General features: G+C 35.4%; 1 protein-coding gene across 2 annotated transcripts in view; it reads left to right on the top strand.

Annotated features, from left to right (window-relative positions):
* Positions 1 to 17,278, top strand: part of GRID2 (glutamate ionotropic receptor delta type subunit 2) — a 1,124,557-nt gene that overhangs the window by 881,562 nt on the left and 225,717 nt on the right. For both annotated transcript variants that reach the window (XM_069485505.1, XM_069485506.1), the window contains one exon: positions 3,078 to 3,275. In XM_069485505.1, the coding sequence (XP_069341606.1) occupies positions 3,078 to 3,275 (198 nt within the window). The remainder of the gene's footprint in view (positions 1 to 3,077; positions 3,276 to 17,278) is intronic.

Genomic DNA, 17,278 nt, shown 5'->3' with positions numbered 1-17,278 from the left:
GAAAATAAAATATCTAGGAATATATTTATCTAAGGAGGTGAAAGACCTCTGCAGGAAGAGCCATGAAACGCTGAGAAAGGAAACAGTAGAGGACGTAAACAGAGGGAAAAACATATCATGCTCATGGATCGGCAGAATCAACATTGTTAATATGTCTGTATTACACAACGTGATCTACAGATTCAATGCAATCCCCATTAAAATACCAATGTCATTTTTCACAGATCTAGGAAAAATAGTTCTACACGTCATATAGAACCAGAGAAGACCCTGAATAGCAACCTTACACAATAAGAACAAATCGGGAAGGCATCACTTTCCCAGACTTCAAGCTATACTGCAAGGCTGTAATAATCAAAACAGCATTGTACTGGCAACAAAAACAGAGACATAGACCTGTGGATGAGAACAGAGAACCCACATATAAAACCATCCTCATATTGCCATCTGATGTTTGACAAAGCAGACAAAAACATACTGGGGAAAAGAATCCCTGTTCAATAAATGGTTCTGCAAAACTTGGTTAGCCACAGGTAGATGATTGAAACAGTATCCACACATCTCAGCACTCTCAGAAATTAATTCATGATGAGTAACAAACTTAAACCTAGGACGTGAAACTATAAGAATTCTAGAGGAAAATGTTGGAAAAACTCTTCTAGATATTGGCTTAGGGAAAGAATTTTTATAGAAGACTCCAAAGGCAATCACAGCAACAAAAATTAACAAATGGGACTTGATTAAACTAAAAACTTCTGTACAGCCAAGGAAACAATCAAAAGAGTGAATAGACAACCCACAGAATGGGAGAAAATATTTACATGCTATACATCCTATAAAGGACTAATAACCAGAATCAATAAAGAACTCAATGAAATCAATAAGAGAAAAATCAAACAACTCCATAAAAAAGTGAGCAAAGACATGAACAGAAGCTTTTCAAAAGAAGGTAGACTAATGGTCAATAGAACTATGAAAAAAAATTCTCAACATCTCTAATCATCAAGGAAATGCAAATCAAAACCACAATGAGATATCACCTAACCCCAGTGAGAATGGCCTTTATCAAAAAGTCCCAAAACAATAAATGTTGGCATGGATGTGGAGAGAAGGGAACACTCATACACTGCTGGGGGGACTGCAAATTAGTGCAGTCTCTATGGAAAATAGTATGGAGATACCTCAAAGAACTAAAAGTAGACCTACCATTTGATCCAGTAATCCCACTATTGGGTATTCACCCAAAGGAAAAAAGTCATTTTATCAAAAAGACATCTGCACTTGAATATTTATTGCAGCATAATTCACAATTGCAATGATGTGGAATCAACCCAAGTGTCCAGAAATGCATAAGTGGATTAATAAAATAAGATATATGTATACTATGGAGTACTCTGCAGCCATAAAAATGGTGAGCTATTACCTTTTGTAACAACCTAGATGGAACTAGGACCATTTTTCTAAGCAAAGTATAGCAAGAATGGAAAACCACATGAACTCATTATTAAATTGGAACTAACCAAACAACACCCATGTGCACTCAACAGAAACCAAGTAGGTGGGAGGAGGGAAGAGGGGACGGGTAAATTTACACTTAATGGGTACAATGCATGCTTCCTTAATTATGGGCATGCTTATAACTTGGACTCAAACTGCACAAAAGCAAATCATGTAATCAAAACATTTGTACTTCTGTAATATTCTGAAATAAAGAATAAAGCTGTCCCATTTAAAATAAAGTGAACAGTTAAAAATACATTTTCAAAATGAGAAAACATAAGTAGTTTAGAAAACCAAAATTAAAGAAATATTATAAATATCACAATATCAACATAGTTGTAGATGAGCATCAAAAACTTAGTACTGATTTTCTGTATATCCAAAGTGAAAAGGGATACATCCATAAGTAGTTACATTATTTTCATCATTTACAAAAGGCACTACTAAAGCAAAATGAAGCTCTTCGACCCTGAGAAATTAAAAAGTTTATCTCGTGGTAATGTTTAGGGAGAAAACTGAGTGGTATGGTAGACAATATTCCTATAATAGGTGCAGTGATTTTATAAGCCACTTACTTAGTGTCTCTGAAGAAAAGCCAAAAGTGAAGTATTATTTTACATTTCAATGAAGGCTATTTTGTGAGTCCCTAAGGAAAAATGATTCAAAGAGAAAAATCTTTGGGTATTCTGGCTTAGACCCAAGGAGAAATATTAGCCTGCCCAGGGGGCTGGATGGAAAACATGCACTATGAATGATTATCTGTAAATATTACTGTTGCCAAAAGATTTCTGAACTAGTTTAGAAAATTAAGGAATAGATTATCTAATTTTCTGTAGTCTGACAGCATGTTTCAATCCAATTGAGCTCTCTTAACACCAGGTGTTCTAAAAAGTGAAAGGGACCTATTTGTTAGCTTTAAGAAGACAAAAATGGGAAAAGATAAAAGAGGTAGAAGCAGAAACCAATTTGCTGAATTTACTAAATTAGACAGTTTACAAAAAAGGTAAGTGAATTTCTCATAGCAGTCATGGAGAAGCTATTTTTGCAATGAAATATGTGTGTATATCAACGTTACAAAATTTCTTAGCAAACAACTCTGAGTAAATGTGATGCTATAAATTTCAGCTAAATTATATGTTCTTAGAAATTTATCCTTTCAGAGTTGTATGTAGATCATATCTGTTAAAATATTATTTTATGTATTTTTATATATATAGACAATAAATTTTTGAGAATAAATATAATAAATTATAGTTTCTTAAATATAATTTTGTTTTTGATGAATCTTAGATCCTGAGATGGCAAGGAAAATGAACTCATGGCTCCTAAACTTCTTTAGTCACTTTCGTCTAAGTTTTGATACACCGATAATTAAATGAAAGATGATAAGAAATTGGATGATTAAACATTGCTCAATAATATGATACATTAGTAATGTGTAAATTATATTCCTAATTTAATTCTCTCAAAGTATAAAGAAAAATTTTAGACTTAATTAAAACTCCTTAAAGAATGAATCTTTGATTTTAGGAAGCAGTATAGATTGACATCAAACATTTCCCCTTATTTCCATATAGGAAGAACCTTTTGTAATGGTCTCTGAAAATGTCTTGGGTAAACCGAAGAAATACCAGGGCTTCTCCATTGATGTTTTGGATGCCTTATCAAACTACCTGGGTTTTAACTATGAAATTTATGTTGCACCGGATCACAAATACGGAAGCCCACAAGAGGATGGGACATGGAATGGCTTGGTAGGAGAACTAGTCTTTAAGGTAAGAATTCATTTATTTATTTCTCTCATACCTAAAGGTTCAATTATAACTCCTAGAAGCCAATTTCATTTAAGTGTGACGTGTTTAGGCAAGTGTTAGGTGGTAGTGTTGAATGCAGTAGTCTCACTCAAAACTATTTCATGAACTTTGTGGAAAGAAATATAGATGGCAAAATGAAGCTGAATTTTAAAATATTTTCTATAATAGAAAAGAAGTTGGAAGAAAGTCTTACCTTTGTCAAACTTATACCCAAACATTTTGTCAGTATGTGACACGTGATGAAATCACATTATAATAACAAACACAATTCATACTATTGTCTTCCTTTAAAAATGTACTGTTATTGGAAAATAATAAAATCGTGATCACTTAGAAAATAATCATTTAGTTCTGGGATCTAATCAAGGTACATTTATACATGCTTATATATTTCTCTTCATTCTTTCAATTCTCAGAAAGAGAATTGAAATCTCTCTTTCTTTAGATCTGTCAGAATTTGCTTCAGTTTTCTGAAGCTCTCTTACTAGGTGCATACACATTTATAGTTATGTCTTCCTGATAAATTGTTGAATGGTTGAGTTTAGATTTGTAATTTACTATTTGATTTATATGTCCCAATTTTTCCTCTGTTTCTTCTTTTTCTGCCTTTCTTTCAGTTAAATAAATACATTTTAGTATTTTGTTTTATTTCCTCTGTTGCTTTTTTAGCTGTATCCCATTATATTTTTGTAACTTATCACATTCTATCTAAAATTAATGTTGTACCACTTCACATAAAAAAGTAATAAACTTGCAGCAATATAATTTCATTTATACTCACTCTATCCTTTGCACTCTTGTAGTCATATATTTATATCTTATTTACTCCATAATAAAATATCATAGTTTATGATTCAAGCAATTAGTTATCTTTCGAAGGTGTAACAAGAAAAAAGAAACAGTTGCTGGTATTTAATCATTAATCAACTACACCTGGGGCTCTATATTCCTTCCGTATATCTGAGCTCCTTGCTGGTATCATTTACCTTGAACCTGAAGAATTTTCTTTAGAATGTCTTGAAGTATGTTCCTACAATGTGGCATATACTCTCAACTTTTGTTTACCTTAAAATGTCTTCATTAACCCTCATTTTTTAATTGATATTATTACTGGATATTAAACTCTGAGTTGACAAGTTTTTTGTTTTTTTTTTTTTGTTTTTTTTTTTTAATGTTCATCACCTTAAAGATGTGATTCTATTGCATTTTGCCATATATTGTTTCTGGTGAGAAGTTAGCCATCATTTGTACATTTGTTCCTTATATGTAGTATCTTTAGGTTTGTGTAAGTGGCTGTTTTACAATTCTCTCTTCCTTTTTCATGTTTATAAATTTAATAGTGATGTTTCTAGATATGTTTTGTTTGTTTGTTTATTTTTGTATTTACACTGCTAAAGGTTCATTGAGCTTCTGGGACATGTTGCTTTTAACAAATGTAGGCAATTATCTTTTCAATTTTTTTTCTACCCTCTTCCCTTTCTCTTTTCTATTTGTGTCTCAGAGTACATTTAAGTTAGACCACTTAATGTTGTCTCTAAGTCACTGAGGCCTTGCTTGTTTTATAGTCACAGGTTGTTCAGTAAAAAATTTAATTTTAATTGACATGCATCTTTTTGATGCGAAAACATAGTTTGATGATCAATTAAAGACTTTCAAACATACATTTCTATTGTATTTGGATAAAAATTTTGTTGTTCAAAGATAAAATGATGTAAATGTTCTACTTACTAAAGTGTGGGATCAAATCACTATTATATTTAGATTCTACTGGATATATTTAAAAAGTGGCTTGACAATTTCATTTTAAATTGTTGCTATTTACAACACAGCACACATAAGCCAGTGTTCACTCAGGAAAATTGAAACCACTCATAGAATTTCAAAATAGAGTAGAATTTAATATGGGAGCTCGATTACAAAGATGCTAGAAGGAATGAAAGAGCAAAAGAACAGTGTGGGACATTGGATACACAAAAAGGGAGAAGGAGAAAAACAGAGATACCAGGAGCTACTAATGCCCCAGTTGATTGTGTAACTGATGAAGGCATGCCCCTCAGTCAGGGCTGGAATTGCCAAAAAATGCTGCCTGTGCCACTACCGCTGAGCCAATGAAATAACCATTTAAAGCAAAAGGTCTTCTCCTTTTTCTATCTGACATCTACAGTGGTTTCCCTGGTGGAAATTCAGAGGAAGTCAGATGGCAAAGAAGCCTGGGAAATGTAGTTTGCAGATTCCCATCCCTAAAAGGCTCACAGTATTTAGCAGAGTAGGAAATGGTAGGTATGGGTTTAAGAGGTAATGACTCATATAGTCTGGAAATTGCACCCTTTACAATTGTCTAAATGAATACAAATTTAATATGTCTGTTATAAATGTGGAAAGATATGTAGTTTAAAAATTTTTTTGAGGGTTATATGAAGAAAAAGTTTGATGATTATAACCATGGAAGATTTATTTTTACATGGAGAACATAACCAACAGTTTTGGATTGAAAAATACCCTATAGATAATTCTTCAGGTTAATTTAACCTGAGAGTTTCAGCCACCTAGACATTAAATTTCCTCATCCTAACTAATATCAAGGTCCAAATTATATGGCAGGAATCATCTTACCCCCCCCCCCCGAGGAAAATAGATATAACAATGGAATGAAGTCAGAAACCAGGAAATTGGAAAAGAAAGAAGTAGACTAAATTAAAAATATGTAAAATTGGTATAAAATATTTATACTTAGCATGTAACTAATTAAAAATAGTGTTTCAAAGTTAAAACATAGCCCCATAGAGGATCCTATCTCCAATTTCTAAAATTCTAGAACAATACTGGATTCTTTTGTCACTTCTCCCACCCATGTAGTTTTATAAGAGTAAAGAATTTTTTTGAAGGTAGACATATAATATTGGAGTTGATAAGAAGATACTATTTAGTGGTAATAATGTCAATCATGTTATTTTCTGAGAAATAAAATGTCCCCAAAACTAAACAGAAGAAAAATCTGCAGTGGGCTTAAAGTTCGGTAATTCTTTATTTTTAATGGGTAAATATATTTCCATTATAGATATTTTAATTCATTAATGTATTCACAATAGAAAACAGATATTTACCTGGGGGCTTTATCGCTATTTTTAAACATACACCACTTAAAAAGTATTAATCACATGCCATGGTCAAGGCCCTATAGAAGGCTGAAAGTGTGAATAAGATAGAGATATCAATAACAAAAATATTTCGTCACCAGTCTCTGTGTGCCGTACATTGTGATAGGCTCTGGAGACACAAAGATAAATAAAACGTGATTCTTGCTTTTCAGGAGATCTTACCCTAATGAAAAACACAGCGATTAAACTAGATATTTATAGTACAATGCAGTAAGTGCAATGATGGAGGGGAACTTAGAAGAGGAAGTTAGAATCAGGGTAAACTTCCTGGAGGAGGAGAAATGTATGCTGCTGACGAAGTATCGAGGAGTAGTGAGCTAGGTAAAGAGGGATTGGCAGAGGAATGTTTACTGACAAACAGGAGCAGAAGTAAAGGTAGAAAAGTGAGAAATAGTATGGAAAGCAGGCCAAGATTTAGGAGACCTTTGCAACATTCCAATCAAAAAGTAAGGAGACTCTGTCTTACGGCATTAATAATGTGAGTGAAATGAAAACTATGTAATTAGAGATACAAAGTTGATGGGGTCAATAGAATGCATTGACTAAAGTGAGGGGAAGAGGGAGTCAAGGATAACTCATAGGTTCATACATAAGAGGATGGCTGTGTAACTATTAATAATTGGGAAAGGGATTGCTGAAAAAAGATTTAGGAGAAGATCAATTTAGAATGGGGTGAGTTGGATGTGCCTATGGTATATTCACAGTTACGTGGGGCTCCGAAGCTCACTGACAGGGCACAGTAGGAGGTATACATTTGAGAGTCATCAGCGTATGGTGCTATTGAAAGCATGAAAGTGCATCAGATTGCCAAAAAGAGCACGCAGCATAAGATCACGGGGCTAATCTTAGGATGAAACCCTGAAGAAAGCTATCACTTAAGAATTGACAAATGAAGATGAATTTATTTAAAAAAAAAGAGAGAGTTTCAAAAACTAAGCTATAACTAGCAATGTCAAAACTATCTGAGACATCAGTGGTAAGGACTGACAACTCTTGGTAGTATGGTGGGAGAAGAAGACAGATTGCAAAAGATTATGGGAAAAAAATGGGAGGTGAAAAGGTAAAAGTAACATGCGTGTGTATCACTCTTGCAGAAAATTTGGATGGCAAAGAAAAGAGAGAAAGAGATAATAGCTGGAAGGGTCACTGGTTTGGGTAGAGTTTTTATTTTTTGTGTTTAGGTTAATGGGACTTGAATATAATTATAAGCTGAGCAAGAAAAAGAAATAAGGAGAATTTAATATAAGAAAAGGAACTTAATAGGTGAAGGATAAATATCCCAGAAGAAACAGGAAAATGATTCAATTGAGAATTGATTTTGATGAAGTAAAGATGTTGCTTTGATACTGAAGAAGTATGATGAGAATGTGTTTAATAGTTAAATCGATAGGTAAGAGGTTGGGAGTTCGAGAAAGATGGTTTCTCAATGCTTCAAATTTCATGATAAAATAGGAGTTGAAGTGTGTTGACAGTGATGGGGACAGGTATTACATAACAGTCTGCAGGAGAGTGGGGAGAGATTGAAATAGATATTGAAGAAAGTGAGAGTGAATCTAAATCAGAATAGGTAAAAGAATAGATCAGTGGTGCTGAGGATTGAACTGAGGTTCGTATGACTGACATTGTTCATTGCTGCTAGTCTGCAGGATAGTGTGACTTTACTTAGCTGACATTGCATGCCCAAGGCTAGGAGCAGAGACTAAAACACTTGTATCAAGGTCAAGATATAATGGATAAACTTGGGAAGGAAATTAAGTGAGATGAAAGAAAAGCTAAAATAATCAAGGAAGCATGGCCATGTTCAGGGAGATAGACCTGGATATAATTTTGGAAAAATTGATCAGAATATCAATATAAACTTGAAAAACAGGAGAAGAATAAGGATAGATATGAAAAAGCTAGTAGGTTAGAAAGAGGTAACCAGAGACTGGAATATTGAACTTCTAGGGTTTGACCTTGAGGTTCATGGTAGAATATTAAAAGAGACAAAAGGAATTGGAGTTTAAAATAGCCCCAAATGAGAAAAGAGAGGGAGGGATGAATAGGCAGAACATAGGAGATATTTTAGGGCAGTAAAACTATTCTGGAAGATACTGTAATGATAGATACATTGGTGACATGCATTTGTCAAAACTCATAGAAAGAATGAACTGTAATGTAAACTATAGACTTTAGTTGATAATAATGTATTGATGTTGGTTCATCAGTTGCAACAAATGTACCACACTAATGAAACATGGTAATGATAAGTGAAACTATTTGTACTTCCTGCTCACTTTTTCTGAAAACCTAAAACTGCTCTAAAAAATAAAGTCTATTAAAATGATTGTTGTAAAAAAAATGTACATTGATACTGAAATATATTAGGAGGTTAGTAGGTTTTGGGTGAAGAGAAATATTTAGCCAAATCTCAAAAGTTTTCAAAGAATGAAAAAAAAAAAACTGTTGTAAGGTCTGTCAGGTAGAGGTGGTAAGACAAGTCCACCTCAGAAAGCACATATAATTGACAAATTTAAAAAAAAAAAATGGAGGTAGAATGCATAGAGTCTCATGAATAAAGAACAAAAATCAGGTTCCTTGAGTATCTAAGAAAACAGGCAAAACTTCATGGCCTATAATAAATAATGAAAATGATAGACGAGAATTCCCACTCCGTGGAAGCTCAAAATAAGTATAAATTTCTGCCCAAGTCATCCTCAGGCTCTTGATCATTTTCTGTGCCTCCTGTGTCATTCCGACTCACACTCTATGTGACCCTGCAAGTGGATTATGGGTCACTGCTACAGTCATGACACTTGGCGGACAGAGTTCCTTTCAGTAGCACAGCAGCTAATGTCAGTAGAGCCGTCACTGCTTCTCCAGTGTCCTCTAATTCATCAGATATTGATCCTTTATTTCCATCCCACAATGGCTTTGCCAAACATTCTCCCCACTTTTCAAGTCTCTATTCCTAGTTCCACTCTCCATCCTTGACACCCTTCTCACTCTCAGTTGTTAAAGCTCATGGTTTACTGCAAAAACTGCAGGAATCTAGTATGAATCCCTTGTTTTCTTGTCCTTCAACCTTGAAGTCGTTCCGTTTGTTCTCTCATCCGTAAGTGCCAACACAAAGGCTTTGATGGAAACAGACAGCAGTTATGGATGCTGGGGACACATTTACTACACAGAACCTCAGAGAACCTCAGAGAGATTTTAAAGCCACTTTGAGTCACAGTGTCCAAATCTGTGGAATGAAGCTATTATGAAGATTAACTGAGAAAACGAATTCAAGAATGTGTTGCAGGGAAGTCAGACAGGTCTCATCTTATCTGTTGACTCTGATATATTGGTAAAATCTTCCTCAGGCTCTGTGTTTAAAAATATAATAAATTCAACATATATTTTGAAGATAGCCTGATAGGATTAGCTGATAGATTAGATTGGGAGGTGAGAGGAAGACAAAGCTAGCAATCTCTAAGCTCAAGGCTTTTGTTTTATCTTTTCAGCTACATCAGCAGAAAAAGACATCCTTTGTTCCCATTTTTCACAGCTCCACTTACTGCGTTACTCCTAACCACAATCCTCTCTCCCCTGGATTGCACGTACAGAGGTCCAATTACTCTCCCTCTTTCCACTCTTGCCTGCCCTCACAGCAGCCTGAATGATCCAGTCCCTTCTCTGCTGAAAGACCTTTTGTGTTTTCCCATTCCACTCAGAGTAAAAACCATTCTTAAATTGTCCACATAATCTGCCCTACCAAGTCTTTGTGACTTTCTATCTCTCACTTGGTCACCATGCTCCCATCTTGTGGTCTTCCTTGCTCCTCCTCATGCTCGTTGAACTTGGCCTTTTGCACTGCCATCTGTCCCATCTGCCTAGAATGCTCTTCTCCCAGATATTTCTCCCTCCACCTCCTTCTCTCCAGTCTCTGCTTAGAAGTCATCAGAGAAGACAACCGTGGTCACCCTATTCAAAAGAACAACATCCACCCTCCGTACTACCTAAGCCCCTCATTCTATTTTATTTTTCTTTATAACACCGTTTTATTATGTATCTACTTGTTCATTTGTCTTCCCCTGCTAACATGTAAGCTTAAGCTGGGCAGAGATTTCATGTTTGGTTCACTGTTGAAACCTCAGTATCTAGAAACTATTTGTACATACAATAGTGACTAGCAGTGAAGTGATATTTTAAGACATGCATTAGATAATAACACTCACCCAATTAATATTTCAATTGCTCTTTAATAGAATCGGTTAACCTAGCATAGCCTACTAAGCTCGACATTATGTAAAAGAATTTTCTCTCCTTATTGCAAGGCCACACTTTGGGCTTCTATTTCTAGTATTTTAAACCTTTTGTCCATTAGTTATGTAGCTTGTTATATTCAATCACTCCCACTTTACTACAAGTAGATTGAGAGTGGTACCATTTACTGGCCTAGCAAAAGCTAAGGAAGGAAATATTTGGGCAGAGGGTACAGAGTGTGGAGTCAAACCAATATTTTGGAAATGAGTAATAATAGCCAGATGCTATCCTAAAGTTTTATGGGCATTGAATCCTTAAATCCTCATAATAATCTGATAGAAACAAATACAGTTATTATCCCCATTATACAGATTGAAAAACCAAGGCATAGCGAGTTTCAGTAACTTGCTCGGGGTCATAGCTAATAAGTAGAAGAACTAGGACATGAGCTTAAGTTGTTAGAGTCCATTCTCTTAAAAAACTATGGATATACCTCTTTGGAGCTCTCCAAACAGAAAATGAAATAAGTGGTTTGATACACGAGTCTGGAGTTCGGGTAAGGGATCTGAAATGGACATAGATAGTTGAGGCTAATCAGCATATAGATGAAATTTAAATTGCCACTCTCCCTTTCTTTATCCCTATTTCCCTTTTATCTTCAATCTCTTTCACACTCCTTGCTCCTTCCCTACTTCTCAAAAAAGGTATTCCGTATCTTAAAAATAACCTTCCAATATTTTCCAAGCTAAATTAATTAGGTGTCTTGGTTGCAAATGACAATCCAATTGAAGTGAAAAGATAAAACCGAACTCTCCAGGGATGAGATCCAGGCTCATTTCATGGAGCCTTAGTGTTGCTCTCTCCATCTCTCAACTCAGCTTTTCTTTTGCGTGTGTTGCCCCAGTTCCCAGGCAGGCTCTCCTCTCTTGGCAGTAAAGTGACTTTCAGCAGCTCCAGGCTTAGATTTCATCCTCTTATCTATGCCAGTATAAACACAGGCCCTCTTTTACCAGCAGTCCCAACACAGCCTCAGCGCTGAGGCACACTGGCGCCGACTGAAGCGCTGTGTCCAAGAGGAGCCAGTGCTCTCGGTGCCAGGCCTACACCACATGCCCATGCCGAGCAGTGAGGATGGGAGTAGCTATGCACAAACACGTGGAATAAGCATGGTGCAATAGCAATTTCCACGAGAAAGGACGCTGTTATCAGACGAAGAGAGAATGGATATCTAACAGGCGAAACAAAAGCTATCCGTCAGAGGCTTAAAAACAATAGACAAAGTTACAAGGAAACCATCAATCGCTACACGTATGCAAAAGTTTAAATCTCTGGTAATTAAAAACCATTTAGTTAACTTAAATAAAATTACAAACAAGAGGCAGGAAAATATTTATAAAAGTACGATGATGAACTGATAGTGTCACTGCTTCACTGCTACATGAAGAAATCACAAAGTCCACAAGAAAATACTAGGACCTCAGTAGATATAGATTAAAAAACAAGAACTTAGAGTTTCAAAGGAAGAAACTGATCAGAATATAAACCCAAAGGGAAATCTATTATAATGGAGTAGGACAATTATTAAGGTTTTTTCTTAAAAAAGTAAGTATAAGAAATATGATTGGTTAGTGCTTTTATAAAGAAAAAGCTATAACTGTGTGATATATGCTTGGAATTATTTTATATGCTATGCTTTGTGATGAAATAAAACATCATCAGAACTAGATGCACATATTTCAGTCTCAGTAATATACTTGACAACACTAGCAATTAACACAGATACCACAAGGAATTAAAAAACAAAGTTTGGAAAGGACGAAATAATAATTATACTAGCACTTACTATTAAGACACAGTCTTATATACTTAGTATTTATTAATTCTTGATACTCACCAAAACCCTGTGAAGTAGGTACTACTCTAATTACAATGTTGCAGATAATGAAACACAGTCGAGAGGTGAAGTAACTTGCCCATGGTCACATCATCAAGTTGTAGAGAATTAATGATTCAAATCTAGGAAGTTTGCCTCAGAAATTCAAGTGCTTAACTCCTTTACCACTTTATAGAGAGGAACAGAGTTTTAATATATGTTTGGTCCACAAAGCATTTTAATAAACCAAGTTACATGCTAGTGAGGAAAATAATACTCAGAAACAGTTCAGCACAGTTTAAAAAAAAAACAAAAACACCTGCATATTTGAAGATGGTTCAAATGGAGTTGGATAATGCTATGAGTAGAAGACAAAAAATAAGACGATATAAAGAAGGACTTAGGGTGTAAGATTAAAAAGATTTGCATCTCTAAACTTCCCCAAAATCTCACTTCCTTCTCAAAAAATTTTCCCCTTCTGAAAAAAGAATTAATTATTTTAGAAAGGCACGCAGTATTCTTTGCAGTCTGGCATTCTGTATCTCACTTCCCTCTTACATTTTATCACACTCCATGTAGATGACATTCAGCTCTAATCTGCCTAGGTTGACCTTACTTGCTCCATCTTCCTAAATTCTCAACCTCAGCTAAACTCATACTTTGTCCCATAAGGCTTTCAAACCACTCCAATCTCTTGGAAATCTTGTCTTCTGAGAACACTTACTCCACTCTTTTCAAACTACCCTTTTGGAACATTACGTATCTATATATATTTTCCTCCCACCCCTCCAGACCTTTTTTTTTTTTTTTTTTCTTTTGCATAGTCCCTCTTTTGGAAGCCAGAAGGCTGGGGTTGTGGTGACTTTGTGTGCCAAGTATACAGCAGAACTGCCCTACATTCTTCCATTCATCCCCACAGAGTCATGAATGCATGTTATATTCTGGGCACTGTGCCTAGCATCATAGATAAAACGGAATGGAAGACCTTGTTCCTGCCTTCAGAGATCTTGCAGTATACATGGTAGACAAATGGGTAAATAAATAATTAAAACACAGTATGAAAAATGCCATACGGTAATACCTACAGGGTGCCATGACAACCCAGGGGCTGAGTGGCAGCTTCTGCCTGGGGAGTTGAAAAGATTACACAGAAGAGGAGAAATTTGACCTCAGTCTTTAAGATGAGTAGAGGTATGAGAAGCAACAATAGGGATAATTATAAAAACATGTTTGGCATGCTAAAGATTTTGGACTCTATCATCTAGCCAGTAAAAGTTATAAAAGTTTTTTACATAAGAGAAAAATGTCATGTAATTTATGTTAAGAAAGATAGCCGAGGTAGGTCTGAGAATGCATTGGAGTAAGGAAAACACAAATGGCTTTTTCAACAATCTAGGCAGGAATAAAGGAATGTCTAAACTAAAACAACAGCAATAGGAGATTAACAAAAAATGATTTTAAGAAAACAATATTCAATATGTAATTTACAGAACCTTGTAACCTGGAGGAGAAGGGAAAAGAAAGTTGAGACTTGGTGAGAAATTTAGCAGAGGAAAATGAGCAGGTGGACACTCGATAACAGAAACAGGAGATAGAGAAGAAAAAGCAGACTAGAAAAAGACAACGGAGATACAAAATTTCACTGTCGCATCCAGAACCCAAGTGAATGATGCCTAGGGTTAAAAAGAAAAAGTTTGGGAAATATAGGTATTCTCATCACCTACATTATAAAAACTTAATTAGGAATGTTGGATTAATATGAAGATCATGCACAAAATGATTATTTAAAATCCAAATTACTCCACTTGAGCCTGGGTAAGGAGGATTGGTGTTATTATTTTTGCTATTAGGAGAGATAAGTAAAAGCTAGAGGGAAAAGAGGGCCAATGTCGGAAGGGAGTTCAGAGAACCTGAGAATGTGGTGAGTTGCCCCCTTTTCCATCTGCACTGGAGAGGGGAGTGCTAGAGGCAATTGGGGGGGATGCGGGAGACCCCCATGAAGTTGGGCCTGTCTGTGTCACCAGAGCACGTTGCAGGGAGGCACAACAATGACCACCATTCTCACCATCATTTCTCAGGTAGTCAAGTTTGGGGTGGCAGGAACACCTATGATTCCCATGGTCTAGAGAAGGAAGAGGTAGTTAGCTAGGACAAAGGCCAGGCACTGCCTTGAAGAGGATAAGCAGAGGGGTCTTCAGCTGGGTCCAGTAGGCCCCATGATGACACATGCACAAAACGTTCTTATATATTTCCATTATATCCTCCCATGACTGCAAACCAGGCTTGAAATATCTGTATCCACCAATAAAACTTCACCCACCAAAGAAGATCCCCTCCCCCACAATACACCTGCCAGTGACAGCCCAGTAATAAATGTTTACAAGCCTTACGAAATGAGAAGGTAGCTTTACAAAGGGGTACAAGACAAAATATGTAAAGAGAAAGGAAACCCTTGTAGAGACTTTAAAGTAGACGGTGACTAAGATTTTAATTCTTAAATTAGACTAAACAAGTATTGATGGACTAATTGAGTTTCCCAGAGTAAGTCAGCTGTAGGATGTTCAAAAAGTACTTGTGGTCATAAGAATACATGTTTGAATGTCTGAATGGTGAGTGTTAAAAATTAATCCGCTGGTTATGCATATAGGCTGAAACAGAAGCATAGATATGAGATATGACACAAGTTGTGTGTGAGTAAGTAGGAGAGAACAAAATATTTGTTGTTGATGAGAAAAGATTTTAACACCGATGAAGGAAAAGGATAAAGAGAGATCTGTGAAAGGAAAGAAATTATATAGATGCAAATGACTTAGTGAATGGTTATAGGAGCAATTTTCTAAATTTGCAGGTGATATTTAATTGGCAGACATTGCAAACAGCAAGGAGCAATTCAATCAGATAAAGGACTTGAATCATTAAGCACTTGGTCTAATAGATGGCAAGCACAGATAAGTGGTGAATATTAAGTCTGGAATCAAAGCTAAAGAACACAGAGTGAATATTTGCCAAAGGGAATGATGCTGTCCAGGAATGGCTCTTAGGTTAAAGGAGAACTTATGGGCAAGGGCAAACAAAAATTTAATAAAATATGTGTAGAAATAAAAAGATTTGGTTGGTTGTAGGTTATAAATTAACCGATTATTGCATCAGTCAAAGCCAAGGTGATACCAAGACTGAAGCTATGATGAGAAAAAGCTCATAACTTGAGGATATATAAATCCTGAAATCCACTGTTGAGTATTGAAATGCCATGTATTACCTAGATTTTCATCTCTCTCTATTCATGGTTTGGGAGTAAAATTAAGGAGTAAAATAATTTCCAGGCATACAAGAGAGTGCAGAAATGGGGTGAAGATATTCTAAGTAACTTTTAAAGATCATTTCAACCATAAAATACACTATGATTCTATGGACATAATTGTAAGGTATTGTATTTAGATTGCTTGACCATTTTTATTTAGGATACTAATTCCAGTATGTGTTAGTCTGGAAATTATAAACATACAGAAATATACTCCAAGTAAAAAAGGATAATAAAAATTTATTGTGGCCTAGAAAGGTAGTTGATGCAATAAAGAATGTACCTCCTCTTTCCCTGTATCTTTGCAAAGTTGAATGCTTTACTAAAAAATGGATTAACTTTAACATTAAAGAGAAATGGAAATATCCTTTAGTACAACATCAAAACCACATGTGGAACCTTTAAATATTCACTCACATCTAGCAGTAAATGTACCAACTCCATTTGAGGGATTTTTTTAAACTTAACATATAAATATTCAGAATGAATATTTGGAAGTAAAGCCATACCTTGAAAGATAACTGTGAGTTTACTCTTGTCTGTCATTCAGATATTTCAGATTTCAATTGTTTTAAGTCTTAATAATTCTGAGTTTTCTCTTTGTAATTTGGTAATTTTATAAGGGCAGGCTTTAAAATAAGTAAAGATTTTCTTGAGTAAAAAGAAACAAAACAAAAAAAACAACTGAGACCTAACATGGCTCAACTGTGCCAAGGCAGGAGATGACTGGCGGTGGACTGCAAAGCCTCCCTGTTCCTGTGTGAGAAGATCTGAGCTCCGATTCCTCATTTTACATTTCACCTAATACTGCACAGAATCACTAGGAGAACGGCCAGAATTGATTCACTTCTCAAACGGACAAACTGTTTCTAGGAGCTAGTTCTTTTCTCATTTACAGAGAACTTACATTCTTATCCCCTGCAGAGCTTCAAATACACCTATAATAGTAGCCTTAAGCGAATTCTAGAATGATTGAAAATTTTACTGTAATGAAAATACAGGTCCACTCAATGCTAGTGCTTATCCTTGGTTTGCATTTTACTGAAATGTGGATTCGCAATTGGGGCATTTCAGTGGGAGATCACTTCTATCTGCTCTGCCCACAGGCAGCCTTGAGATGACCTCTCGGAAAGTTGAAGAAACCTCTACATGACTGGAAAAACTCTTTCTAATGGTCGATTTCTTCAAAGATATAGCATCGCCTCTTGGGAATTATAGAAATGATGTTATTTTAAATCCTCTTTTAATGCTTTAGAACAGTTCCTGAACTACTGCAATTTATAAATAACTTGTAGCTTCCTTCGCACTCAGCATTTAATAAGCATTTATTGGGACCTAATGTGTAGCTGAAATTGTGAGCAATAAATCAAATATAGAACACAGAGTTCTTGTTCTTCAAGAACTA

This window comes from Eulemur rufifrons, chromosome 13 (genome assembly GCF_041146395.1).
Source record: "Eulemur rufifrons isolate Redbay chromosome 13, OSU_ERuf_1, whole genome shotgun sequence".
NCBI lineage: Eukaryota > Metazoa > Chordata > Mammalia > Primates > Lemuridae > Eulemur > Eulemur rufifrons.
Note: the sequence above shows the minus strand (reverse complement) of the source record. Positions and strands in the feature narration are given on the sequence as shown.